We start from the raw sequence: 14,502 nt of genomic DNA, 5'->3' as shown, positions 1-14,502 counted from the left end.
CGCCAGTCCCACTGGCTCCAGGTCATCTATAAGTCTTTGCTAGGTAAAGCTCTGCCTTATCTCAGCTCACTGGTCACCATAACAACACCCACCTGTAGCACGCGCTTCAGCAGGCATATCTCACTGGTCATCCCCAAAGGCAACATCTCTTTGGCCGCCTTTCCTTCCAGTTCTCTGCTGCCAATGACTGGAACGAATTGCAAAAATCGCTGAATTTGGAGACCTTATATCTCTCTCACTAACTTTAAGCATCAGCTGTCTGAGCAGCTTACCAATCGCTGCAGCTGTACACAGCCCATCTGTAAATAGCCCATCCAACTACCTACCTCATCCCCATATTGTTTTTATTTACTTTTTTTGCACACCAGTATTTCTACTTGCACATCCTCATCTGCACATCTATCACTCCAGTGTTAATTTGCTAAATTGAAATTACTTCGCTACTATTGGCCTATTTATTGCCTTACCTCCTTTCTCCATTTGCACACACTGTGTATAGATTTTTCTATTGTGTTATTGACTGTACTTTTGTTTATCCCATGTGCAACTTTATGGTGTTGTTTTTGTCGCACTGCTTTGCTTTATCTTGGACAGGTCGCAGTTGTAAATGAGAACTTGTTCTCAGCTGGCCTACCAGGTTAAATAAACGTGAAATAAAAGAAAAGAAAAAACATCTTCAAACTAATGGCAACCATGGCATCCGTAACAGAGAGGGAGTAGCGTCCACCCATTCGTTGTTTAGCTAGCTAGCTAGCTACTTGTCTTAACAAAAGACTCCACTATGCAAGTAACCATTTCAATAGAATGTTCATGATGTCACTGGGACAACTGTTGATAGCCAGAGCAAATTTACCAGCCACGTCTATCTACTGTGATTTCAAAGCACTCTTGTCTGAATGTGCCAGAGCACAGAATAACTGACAAATTTACGAATGCTCAACATCCGTTGAATATGGCCGGTGTGAATAAACGTTGGTCTAAAAGCATAATTAAATTGTTGCCAGCAGCACAGTTGCAGTCACCAATGCTCTGGATAATGTATAAACAGCATAACCAGCTCTGCTAGTTCGAGTAAAATGGTCAGAGTGAGCTGTTCTCTCATTTGTGTCTGGAAGTAGTAGCAAGCAAGCCAACATTAGCCAGTTAGCTGGGTGCTTGACTGCTGTTGTTAGGACAGAATGCTCAGATCAACCCTACTCCTCAACCAGAGCATCCAATGTGCGCTCCGACAGCGAAATTCTCTGAATTTACAAACGGACAATCTGACAACGCTGTGATACGAATGTCCAGAGCACACTCTGACACTCCAGATTAAATTTACGAACACACCCGTAGTCTGTGGTGATTTTAGCATGTAAATCTCGCTGGGCAAATATTTTTAAATGTGGGATGCATACCAGAAAAGTCACTACACAACACTAAACAATACATTGATTGCACTATACCACTGCTACACCTGGCTATCAGCAGAGCCTTGTCTGGCAGCGAAACTGTTAATTCAGTCTTGTTTACTGCCTTTTCAAAAAACATAGCTGATATGGCTGACTTGCTTAAACAGATGTGATTTCTACTGACAATTGAGATGTACAAATTTTGGCATAAGAGGACGACAAGCAGATAAGTGGCAATCTATAATTTCGATTAAGATATTAATGAGCGAGCTAGGACGGACGTAGTCATTAACTATTTATTCAGCACTTTTGAAATGTACAGAGACAGAATTCAGAACATGGGCCGTTCTTACAGTGTTCTGCCCGTACACCAAGTCAGAACCGCAGGATAAATAAAGGGGGCATATAAGCAGACGATGAAAGGTCTTACAATATTCAATGATTACATTTATCAAAAACATGTGCACCACCAAGTCAGAACAGTAGGCGAAATTAAGAGGTAAAAATAGACCAAATTATTAGGGTCGGCTACTAACAGCTTACTACACAACATACACTTAGTATTACTTTCTTATCTCCCTGGCATATTACATCATTTATGCAGCAGAATACAAGACATTTTTGAACTCACGTTGTTGTGCTGTGCTCACTTGAAGGTGGCGCGGCGTCCTTCGTGGGCAAACTATGTCATCAAAGTCTAGCATTCTCTGGATTTATGGTGCTTTCAAGACAACTGAAAAAAGGTTGAATCATGATTATGTCAGTGATCTTCAGGTCGTAGCTCTAGAAAGAGGCCCGAGTTCCCAGTTGTCTTGAACTTACTAAAGTCAGATTTTGCAGTTCTGAGTTAACAGTTGTTTTGAACGCGGCACAAATCATGCTCATTGAACGCATGGCCAAGGATTTGCCAGTAGATTGTCAACTTGATTCATGACTGCTAGCTAAGATTTAGAAAGTATGAGCTACCGAATATATAACGGTAGCTACCGTGATTTGACGTAATTTATCTGTGACCAATGACCTTGAGCCTTCTTGGATGGGCACTTCTTTTGTAACTCTATGGCAGCACCCAAGGGGCTTGAATTTTCAAGCTCTACCCTTAGACTTGGCAGTGATGTAGTGTCCCCATGAGTGACAGAACACTGAGCCAATCACACTGAGCCAATGCTACGTATTTTCTGCTGGCTTGCCCCACCACCACAGAAAGTACTGAGGTAGGCTGAAACAACTGTATTTTGGAACTGCCTTACTCAAAAAAAACAAGAGACCATGTTTGTATGCGGTTTTATTAACTCAATGATATATATATGTACATTGTTTGCAAACTGATATGTGACACATATTAATGCCAAATAACATGCAAAACAGGCAAGCCCATTTTTTGCAAAAAATGTGGGGCTCAAAACTGTTGGGGCTCTGCCCCACCTGCCCGGAATGACGGGTCGCCACTGCCGTAGTGTAAACCAGCCTTTAGTCTTGAAATCTTTGGTTGTTTAGTATATGTCATCACATCTGAATCCTTAAAGAGATGGCCGGGGCTAAAGCTTAAGAGGGTGTGAATGATGCTGAATAGGTGTAGACAGAGGAGCTCTCCAGTAGGTTTACCAAACTTTCAAAGGCCATTTTTTTCACAAGTGAGGTTACAAGTTTATTAACTTTCAATGCAGAATTACTTTCCCATTGTTCCTCAACTGTAGTGTATGATATACAATGTTCTATCTCTTTCTGTATTTTTATCCATTGTAAAAAAAAAAAACACAATTTCAAATTTTGCTACATAATATCGAGCCGATCGGTCACATTTACAGGATACTAGTGCTTGGGTCAGATCCAAGGAAAATAGGCCTTTTTATTATAGAACCAGCTGGAAGTCTCTTGTGGTGATGATTCATCCCTTTTTTCTTTTTTAAAATATTTTCAGCAGGGTGGGAGAGCTTAGGCCCAGACACAGTCTCATTGATGAGAGTGTTTGTTTGTCTGTGGGTATCCTAGCCACAAACACACTTGCTCACTCTCTCACCCGCTCACACTCGACAGGAGATCGAACCACATGTTTATACATTTCTCCTTTTCCTCTCCTTTTTCTCATTTGTTCAGTTCCAATGATAAAAATGGAGCCCCATGATGACTGCGACCCCCCTCAGGTGTGTCCCCAGCATTGCCCTGGCCTGGCGCTACACCCCAAGCCCTACAACACTCCACAGGTGATGACCTCTATGATACCCACAGAACTCCGGCCGTGCATGGGGGGTGCCTACCCCGCTTGCCAACAGAGACTGGGAGGGAAGCCTTCCTCACTGTCCTCCTCATCCTCCCCCAGCACCAGTCCCAAACTGCATGACCTGTCACCCACCACTCCCTTCTCCAAGTGCCTGTCAGCAGGCCCATCCCAGTCTCCGATCCCACATGTCTCCATTATCCAGGAGACTCCTGGACGCTACCAGCCACAACCTGTCCTCTACCCACCCAGTAGTGCCTCAACCTCCCCAGGCTCGCAGCCCTCCACCACTGGCACCAGCGGCCCAGAAGCCCCATTCTCCCCCACCCACTGCCTGACGCCGCCCCAGCCCATTAGTGGCAGCTCTAGCCCAGTGACCGAACAGTTACCCAAAGTGCCAGAGAGAGGCGGCCGCTCATCTAGCCCCACGCTGGCTATCAACATCAAACAGGAGCCACAGGAACTGGACCAGATGTACCTAGATGATGGTGAGTTATTAATCATACACCTCTCCAGATGATCCTAATGCATTGTGGATCACTGTGTGAATCAAAGCCACCACTGAAAAATACAGTAAGTCATATTCTTGTCATATGGTAAATTATTTATTGTATAGCCAGGTGCTTAGAAGTTACGTAAATGCACACTTGATATACAATACTATGTTATTCTACTCTCTGTCACTATTTACAGTAATTGCCTTCTCATGAACTTGGTGAGAAAGGCTTTTATGATTACATTTACATTTTAGTCATTTAGCAGACGCTCTTATCCAGAGCGACTTACAGTAGTGAATGCATACATTTCATTTCATTTCATGCATTTTTTTTTTTTTTTTTGTACCTGTTACCTAACCACCTTGTTTAGCCAATAGCCATCAGTCCATTTAACACCCTCTGGGCCTTGTCCTCCCACTGCTATCAGCTGACTAGAACAGGGATTTGCGGTTAGATCATAGAACCCTGGTAGGTCTGTGGTGGAAATATTGTACTTTGAAGCCCATGAATAATGGCCAGGCCTTTTAAAAGCCCTGATAAAATAAACATCTCTCCTCCTCTACCTCTTTTCTTCCTCCCAAGTAGACTGCAAGCTGGGGATTTTTAGCAACCCAGTATTATGATCTCACTGGTCTAGGATTCCAGCATTCACCACCTCTAAGGGTTCTGGGCTATGTGCTGCTGATTTGAAATAAATGGTATACATTATCTTCCCTGGGGTTAGCTAGACAACAGTGCTGCATGTCCCAATATCAATCACTTGGAGAAAACCATCCTTCAGAGCTGGAGATGTGGAGTCGCTAACCAGCAGCTATCAGCAGCAGTGAAATTACAGCTCTTTGACCAGCCCCCCCCCCCGAACTAAGCTCAAATGTTGGGCTGGGGCTTCCTGGCCCTGGTGGATTGGTTATTATGCTGGAGCTACGGTCCAACCATTCTCATGGTCCCCTTCCTGCTAACAGTCTGGGTAAATAACACACTGACTGAAGCTCTGTTAGCCTGCTCTGTCTGTCTGGCGAAAATCAAGCAGCAGAGCTCATGCTGTGGTAGGTTATTTACATTGTTCATCGAATAATCATGTCATCACTAACCACATTTATCAGGACTTGTTTCTCTTGTATACTTAGTGAGCAATGGTTGATTTGGACCAGGAGTGGTATACTTGGACAGGATGTGAGTTTCTGAGGAGAACGGCCTCCCAATTACACAGTGTATTTTGGCAAATAGGATTTTCAGAAACACTAAGCGTTCCAATCAAATGTGGCTTCTCACTTCAGTAAATGTTTTTGGCACGGTTACATGTGGATTTGTATTTTATAGACTAACTTAGGTGTGGTGTTATGTTCATTCATTGTTGACCATACACGTTAAAGCCCAAATAAACAAATAGAAAGTGTTTTATTTTGTGCAGAGAATCTTATTGTCCATGGGCTAGTAACTTATTTGATTCAGCACTAACAGGAAATTTGATTTGTGAAAATTCTCATTAAAGTTGGCTGCTGTAGTCATGCATCCTGGATTTGTATTAGTTTAAAATGTTGAGATACAGTAGATTAAAGCATGGGTTCTCAAATGTTTAACTTGGGCCCCCCTTCCAGCATTGGGGAACATCTCACGCACACACTGCACGTCTATTTCTATGGGCACAAGCATTGTTCATGACACAAACTGTTCACACCCCTTTTGTTGGTGGAGAGAATTTTGCAGGTTTAAAGTTTATTTCCTGTAATTATACACATTTTGTCATGGGGTGCAAAGAAAATCTTGCAGTTTTACAAAACATTTTCTGCCATTCTATACATTTTTGCTATGTCTAATGTCTAATTACAGCTAAATCTATGGGCTAAAAAAATCAAATAAACGTTAGCTGACATAGGCTTGCTGATCTGGACATTTCTGACAGGTTATAAATAGCTCTAAGGTATGCAATGACTAACATGACAAGAGGAATTGATGATGCACTACCCAATTTTGAAATTGAACCTTGTGCGTTCTAACTATTACAACTTTCAAGAGTAAGTTTAATACCGGACTGCGTTCCTTCAGAAAGAATATATATATATATTACCAGACAAAAGTTTTAGAACACCTACTCATTCAAGGGTTTTTCTTTATTTTTACTATTTTCTACATTGTAGAAAAATAGTGAAGACATACGGAATCATGTAGTAACCAGTAACACTCTTGGCATTCTCTCAACCAGCTTCATGAGGTAGTCACGTGGAATGCATTTCAATTAACAGGTGTGCCTTCTTAAAAGTTAATTGTGGAATTTCTTTAATTCTTAATGCATTTTGAGCCAATCAGTTGTGTTGTGACAAGGTAGGGGTGGTATACAGAAGATAGCCCTATTTGGTAAAATATCAAGTATTATTATTAACCTCTCTAGGGGGTCTGGGACGGTAGCGTCCCACCTGGCCAACATCCAGTGAAAATGCAGAGCGCCAAATTCAAAAACAGAAATACTCATTATAAAAATTCATAAAACATACAAGTGTTATACATCGGTTTAAAGATTAACTTCTTGTTAATCCAACCATGGTGTCAGATTTCAAAAAGGCTTTACGGCGAAAGCATACCATCCAATTATCTGAGAACAGCGTCCAGCAGACAAATCATTGCAAACAGTTACCAGCCAAGTAGAGGAGTTACACAAGTCAGAAATAGCGATAAAATCACAAAATCACTTACCTTTGATCTTCATATGGTTACAGTCACAAGACTCCTATTTACTCAATAAATGTTTGTTTTGTTCGATAAAGTCCCTCTTTATATCCAAAAACATCCATTTTGTTCAGTAATCCACAGACTCAAAGGCAGTCACAACAGGCAGATGTAAAATCCAAAAAGTATCAGTAAAGTTCGTAGAAACATATCAAACGATGTTTATAATCAATCCTCAGGTTGTTTTTAGTCATAATAATCAATAATATTTCAACCAGACGAAAGCGTCGTCAATATAAAAGGAAAACAAGAAAGGTGCGCTCTCGGTCGTGCACATGAAAAACCTCTGGGTCACTGCAGTGTCCACTCATTCAGAGTGGTCTTACTCCCTCATTTTTCAGAATACAAGCCTGAAACAATTTCTAAAGACTGTTGACATCTAGTGGAAGCCATAGGATGTGCAATTTGAGTCCTAAGTCAATGGAATCTGTATAGGCAGTCAATGGAAAACTACAAACATAAAAAAAATCCCACTTCCTGGATGGATTTTTCTCAGGTTTTTGCCTGCCATATCAGTTCTGTTATTCTCACAGACATTATTTTAACAGTTTTGGAAACTTTAGAATGTTTTCTATCCAAAGCTACCATATATTATATGCATATCCTAGCTTCTGGGCCTGAGTAGCAGGCAATTTACCTTGGGCCCGCTTTTCATCCGGAGGTGAAAATAGTGCCCCCTACCCTAGTGAGGTTTTAATGCAAGAACAGCTCAAATAAGCAAAGAGAAACGACAGTCCATCATTACTTTGAGACATGAAGGTCAGTCAATGAAGAATATTTCTATAAATTTGAAAAAACCATGATGAAACCGGCTCTCATGAGGACCACCACAGGAAAGGAAGACCCAGACATACCTCTGCTGCAGAGGATAAGTTCATTAGAGTTCCCTGCCTCAGAAATTGCAGCCTAAATAAATGCTTCACAGAGTTGAAGTAACGGACACATCTCAACATCAACTGTTCAGAGGAGACTGTGTGAATCAGGTCTTCATGTTCGAATTGCTGCAAAGAAACCACTACTAAAGGACACCAATAAGAAGAAGAGACTTGCTTGGGCCATGAAACATGAGCAAATTGGAGATTTTTGGTTCCAACCCCCATGTCTTTGTGAGACTCGTTGTGGTTGAACAGATCTCTGCTTGTGTATTTCCCACTGTAAAGCATGGTGGAAGAGGTGTTATAGTGTGGGGGTGTTTTGCTGGTGACACTGTCTGTGATTTATTTAGAATTCAAGGCACACCTAACCAGCATGGCTACCACAGCATTGTGCAGCGATACGCCATCCAATCTGGTTTGGGCTTAGTGGGACTATTCTTTGTTTTTCAACAGGACAGTGATCCAAAACACCTCCAGGCTGTGTAAGGTCTATTTGACCCAGAAGGAGAGTGATGGAGTGCTGCATCAGAAGACCTGGTCTCCACAATCCCCCGACCTCAACCAAATTGAGATGGATGGGGATGAGTCACACCGCAGAGTGAAGGAAAAGCAGCCAACAACTGCTCAGCATATGTGGAAACTCCTTCAAGACTGTTCGATATGCGTTCCAGGTGAAGCTGGTTGAGAGAATGCCAAGAGTGTGCAAAGCTGTCATCAAGGCAAAGGGTGGCTATATGAAGAATCTCAAATATATGATGCTGCCACCCCCGTGCTTCACGGTTGGGATGGTGTTCTTCGGCTTGCAAGCCTCCCCCTTCTTCCTCCAAACATAACGATGGTCATTATGGCCAAACAGTTACATTTTTGTTTCATCAGACCAGAGGACATTACTCCAAAAAGATATTTGTCCCCATTTTCAGTTGCAAACCGTAGTCTGTTTTGGAGCAGTGGCTGTTTTGGAGCAGTGGCTGTTTTGGAGCAGTGGCTTCTTCCTTGCTGAGTGGCCTTTCAGGTTATGTCGATGCAGGACTCATTTTACTGTGGATATTGATACTTTTGTACCTGTTTCCTCCAGCATCTTCACAAGGTCCTTTGCTGCTGTTCTGGGATTGATTTGCACTTTTCACACCAAAGTACATTCATCTCTAGGAGACAGAACGCGTCTCCTTCCTGAGCGGTATGACAGCTGCGTGGTCCCATGGTGTTTATACTTGCGTACAATTGTTTGTACAGATGAACGTGGTATCTTCAGGTGTTTGGAAATTGCTCCGAAGGATGAACCAGACTTGTGGTGGTGGTTTTTTGTAGGTCTTGGCTGATTTTTTTTGATTTTCCCATGTCAATCAAAGAGACACTGAGTGTGAAGGTAGGTCTTGAAATACATCCACAGGTACACCTCCAATTGACTCAAATGTTGTCAATTAGTCTATCAGAAGCTTCTAATGCCATGACATCATTTTCTGGAATTTTCCAAGCTGTTTAAAGGCACAGTCAACTTAGTATATGTAAACTTCTGACCGACTGGATTTGTGATACAGTGAAATATAAGTGAAATAATCTGTCTGTAAACAATTGTTGGGAAAATGACTTGTGTCATGCACAAAGTAGATGTCCTAACCGACTTGCCAAAACTATAGTTAACATGAAATTTAACATGAAACACACACAGTTGAAGTTGGAAGTTTACATACACTTAGGTTGGAGTCATTAAAACTCGTGACCCAAACATTTGAACGGTAGTGTGTATGTGTATATATATTAGTTGAGTATCTGGGGCATCAGCATTTGTGGGTTTGATTACAGGCTCAAAATCATGGGCCTCTGTAGGCCTATGTAGATTTTCCATAAAAATATTTTAAAATATCGAACCCACAAATGCTGATGCTCCAGATACTCAACTAGTCTAAGGAAGGCCCGTTTTCAGCTGTGCTAACATAATTGCAAAAGGGGTTTCTAATGATCAATTAGCCTTTTAAAATGATAAACTTGGATTAGCTAACACAACGTGCCATTGGAACATAGGAGTGATGGTTGCTGATAATGGGCCTCTGTAAGCCTATGAAGATATTTCATAAAAAATCTGCCATTTCCAGCTACAATAGTCCTTTATTTCTGATCAATTTGCTGTTATTTTAAATGGACAAAAAATTTGCTTTTCTTTAAAGAACAAGGACATTTCTAAGTGACCCCAAACTTTTGAATGGTAGTGTATATGTGAAATAATTGTGTGTGGGGGGTCTGTGCCGACCCCTTGTGCCCCCACTGGGTTAGAGTATGTTTGTGAATATATTAATGGAATGCCCATACATTCAACTTTAGTCTGAAGGAAAGATGTATACAATAGAGCTCTGATATTTTGACCTCCATACTTGCTTAATATCTGTCATACCACACCACCAAGAGGTATCCCTGTCTTCCATCATCCCAGTATCTCCCTCACCATGCTTCCTTCTAACATGCAGTCCCCTGTCTGTTTACTATTTATCATGGAAACTCTGACTAGACTAGTCTGGCCCAGTGCCTGGGCTATAGGTCTACTCTTCCAGAGACTGTGTGTGATGGAGGGAGCCCACTGGCTATAAAAGCTGCTGACTGGAGATAGAGTGGTCTGGATGCTGCATGAGCCTGCTGCCTGCTGGCACTGTGGCCCTGAGGGGACCAGTGCGAACAGTGTACTGTTACTGTAAAGTCACGCATGAGAGGCAGGTGTAGTAGGTGATCGAGACCTGTGATGGAAAGGAAGGCAGGGAGGGAAATTAGGTTTTTACCTTGAGATTGTGCTTCCCTCAACCTTTTCTAGATATTCTTAACTTAATGAAGGAGACACAACCTAATTCACAGTTTTGGTTAGGAGGTGTGATGTGGTCACAAAGTGCTTTTGGATTACCATTCCCAATATTGAATGCCTATACGTTTTAGAGCATCTGGAAGTTGAAATCAAGATATACACTGCTCAAAAAAACGAAGGGAACACTAAAATAACACATCCTAGATCTGAATGAATGAAATAATCTTATTAAATACTTTTTTCTTTACATAGTTGAATGTGCTGACAACAAAATCACACAAAAATAATCAATAGAAATCCAATTTATCAACCCATGGAGGTCTGGATTTGGAGTCACACTCAAAATTACAGTGGACAACCATACTACAGGCTGATCCAACTTTGATGTAATGTCCTTAAAACAAGTCAAAATGAGGCTCAGTAGTGTGTGTGGCCTCCACGTGCCTGTATGACCTCCCTACCACGCCTGGGCATGCTGCTGATGAGGTGGCGGATGGTCTCCTGAGGGATCTCCTCCCAGACCTGGACTAAAGCATCTGCCAACTCCTGGACAGTCTGTGGTGCAACGTGGCGTTGGTGGATGGAGCGAGACATGATGTCCCAGATGTGCTCAATTGGATTCAGGTCTGGGGAACGGGCGGGCCAGTCCATACCATCAATGCCTTCCTCTTGCAGGAACTGCTGACACACTCCAGCCACATGAGGTCTAGCATTGTCTTGCATTAGGAGGAACCCAGGGCCAACCGCACCAGCATATGGTCTCACAAGGGGTCTGAGGATCTCATCTCGGTACCTAATGGCAGTCAGGCTACCTCTGGCGAGCACATGGAGGGCTGTGCGGCCCCCCAAAGAAATGCCACCCCACACCATGAGTGACCCACCGCCAAACCGGTCATGCTGGAGGATGTTGCAGGCAGCAGAACGTTCTCCACGGCGTCTCCAGACTCTGTCACGTCTGTCACGTGCTCAGTGTGAACCTGCTTTCATCTGTGAAGAGCACAGTGCGCCAGTGGCGAATTTTGCCAATCTTGGTGTTCTCTGGCAAATGCCAAACGTCCTGCACGGTGTTGGGCTGTAAGCACAACCCCCACCTGTGGACGTCGGGCCCTCATACTACCCTCATGGAGTCTGTTTCTGACCGTTTGAGCAGACACATGCACATTTGTGGCCTGCTGGAGGTCATTTTGCAGGGCTCTGGCAGTGCTCCTCCTGCTCCTCCTTGCACAAAGGCGGAAGTAGCGGTCCTGCTGCTGGGTTGTTGCCCTCCTACGGCCTCCTCCACGTCTCCTGATGTACTGGCCTGTCTCCTGGTAGCGCCTCCATGCTCTGGACACTTCGCTGACAGACACAGCAAACCTTCTTGCCACAGCTCGCATTGATGTGCCATCCTGGATGAGCTGCACTACCTGAGCCACTTGTGTGGGTTGTAGACTCCGTCTCTTGCTACCACTAGAGTGAAAGTACCGCCAGCATTCAAAAGTGACCAAAACATCAGCCAGGAAGCATAGGAACTGAGAAGTGGTCTGTGGTCACCACTTGCAGAACCACTCCTTTATTGGGGGTGTCTTGCTAATTGCCTATAATTTCCACCTGTTTTCTATTCCATTTGCACAACAGCATGTGAAATTTATTGTCAATCAGTGTTGCTTCCTAAGTGGACAGTTTGATTTCACAGAAGTGTGATTGACTTGGAGTTACATTGTGTTGTTTAAGTGTTCCCTTTATTTTTTTGAGCAGTGTATTTAATTTTTCCATTGGCAGTTATTGACTTTGTTTGTCTTGAGCAATGCTCAATAGCTATTTAAGTGCAGGAAATACATCAGCCCATACGCTGACAAGAATTTCATAACAGATTTGTCACACACGAAAGTATTCAGACCCCTTGACTTTTTTTCATTAGGTTACAGCCTTATTCTAAAATTGATTAAATAGTTTTTTCCCCTCAATCTACAAACAATATCCCATAATGACAAAGCAAAAACAGATGAATTTAAATTTTGGCAAATGTATAAAAATATGAAACTGAAATATTACCTTTACATAAGTATTCAGACCCTTTACTCAGTACTTTGTTGAAGCACCTTTGGCAGTGATTACATTATAGTCGTCTTGGGTATTGTAAGGTTCTGCTTTTCTTTTCTTAGTCAACTTTGTGTTCTTTTTCTTTGTGTTCTTGAACGTAGCCCTGTTTCTTTGTGTTCTGGAACGTAGCCCTGTCTTTCATTTTTGTTCATTGATTTCACCTGTGTTCGTTTCTCACCTGGTCTCATCAGCTCCCTATTTAGTTCAGTTCCTTCTGTTTGTATGGTTGTGAGGTATTGTTTGTTTTTGAATGCCTACCTGTGTTTGACCATTGCCTGCCTGTTACCACGATTCCTGCCTTCTGTGAAGGCTTAATAAACATCTGCCGCGCTCTGCGCTTGAACCTCCACCTTTTTCTCCCTGAGTATTCATTACAGGTATGACGCTATAAGCTTGGCACACCTGTATTTGGGGAGTTTCTCCCATTCTTCTCTGCAGATCCTCTCAAGCTCTGTCAGGTTGGATGGAGCGTTGCTGCACAGCTATTTTCAGGTCTCTCCAGAGATGTTCGATCAGGTTTAAGCTCTGGCTGGGCCACTCGAGGACAGAGACTTGTCCCGAAGCCACTCCTGCATTGTCTTGGCTATGTGCTTAGGGTCGTTGTCCTGTTAGAAGGTGAACCTTCACCCCAGTCTGAGGTCCTGAGATCTCTGGAGCAGGTTTTCATCAAGGATCTCACTGTACTTTGTTCCGTTCATCTTTGCCTCGATCCTGAGTAGTCTCCCAGTCCCTGCCGCTCTGCCACCACCATGCTTCACGTTTTAAGTTCCTCCATGTATGTATCACCGTCAAATTGAAATGGTCCACTCACACAGACAGTGTGGTGAAAAAATGTGGCTTGTCACCAAAAACCCTTACTAACTTTTACAGGTGCACAATTGAGAGCATCCTGTCGGGCTGTATCACCGCCTGGTATGGCAACTGCACCGCCCACAACCTCAGGGCTCTCCAGAGGGTGGTGTGGTCTGCACAATGCATCACCGGGGGCAAACTACCTGCCCTCCAGGACACCTACAACACCTGATGTCACAGGAAGGCAAAAAAGATCATCAAAGACAATAACCACCTGAGCCACTACATGTTCACCCCGCTTCCATCCAGAAGGTGAGGTCAGTACCGGTGCATCAGAGCTGGGACAGAGAGAAAAACGGCTTCTATCTCAAGGCCATCAGATTGTTAAACAGCCACCACTAGCACAGGGAGGCGGCTGCCTACCTACAGACTTGATATCATTGGCCACTTTAATAAATGGAACACTAGTCACTTTAATAATGCCACTTTAAGAATGTTTACATATCTCACATTACTCATCTCATATGTGTATATACTGTATACTTCACTATCTATTCTTTATTATCTATTGCATCTTAGCGTCTGTCACTGCTCATCCATATATTTTATACTTAAATATTCTCATCCCATTCCTTTACTAGATTGTGTGTATTAGGTTTTGTGGTGGAATTTGTTAGATATTAGGTTTTCCTATACTATATTGTGTGTTTTAGGTTTTGTTGTAGAATTGTTAGATACTGATGCACTGTCGGATCTAGAAGCATAAGCATTTCGCTACACTCGCAATAACATCTGCTAACCATGTGTATGTGACCAATACATTTTTTATTTTATTTTATTTGATAGGGATGGTGCCAGGTTTCCTCTAGACGCGACGCTTGGCATTCAGGCCAAAGAGTTCAATCTTGGTTTCATCAGAAAAGAGAATCTTGTTTCTCACGCATTTATAACAGTATGTCATGCTTTATAAAGGGTTCATAAATGTGTCATAACCACAAATGTAAAATGTGACACAATCCACTATTTCGAATATGATATTAACATGTGCTTCATAAAGGGTGACTTATTGTGCTGAAGGATGGCATAAGCATAAAGGCTTGTGCTCCTTTTTTTTCGTGTTGCCCTGTTGGCAGGA

At 42.7% G+C, this 14,502-nt stretch overlaps 1 protein-coding gene across 7 annotated transcripts in view; it reads left to right on the top strand.

Annotated features, from left to right (window-relative positions):
* The window catches only part of LOC106569777 (nuclear factor of activated T-cells, cytoplasmic 1), a 72,837-nt gene that overhangs the window by 44,710 nt on the left and 13,625 nt on the right, over nt 1–14,502 (top strand). For all 7 annotated transcript variants that reach the window (XM_045694593.1, XM_045694596.1, XM_045694591.1 and 4 more), the window contains one exon: nt 3,489–4,097. In XM_045694593.1, coding sequence (XP_045550549.1) covers nt 3,489–4,097 — 609 coding nt within the window. The remainder of the gene's footprint in view (nt 1–3,488; nt 4,098–14,502) is intronic.

Source organism: Salmo salar, chromosome ssa14 (genome assembly GCF_905237065.1).
Source record: "Salmo salar chromosome ssa14, Ssal_v3.1, whole genome shotgun sequence".
In the NCBI taxonomy this organism is placed as follows: Eukaryota; Metazoa; Chordata; class Actinopteri; order Salmoniformes; family Salmonidae; genus Salmo; species Salmo salar.
The sequence above is the reverse complement of the archived record's forward strand: the minus strand, read 5'-3'. Positions and strand labels throughout refer to the sequence as shown.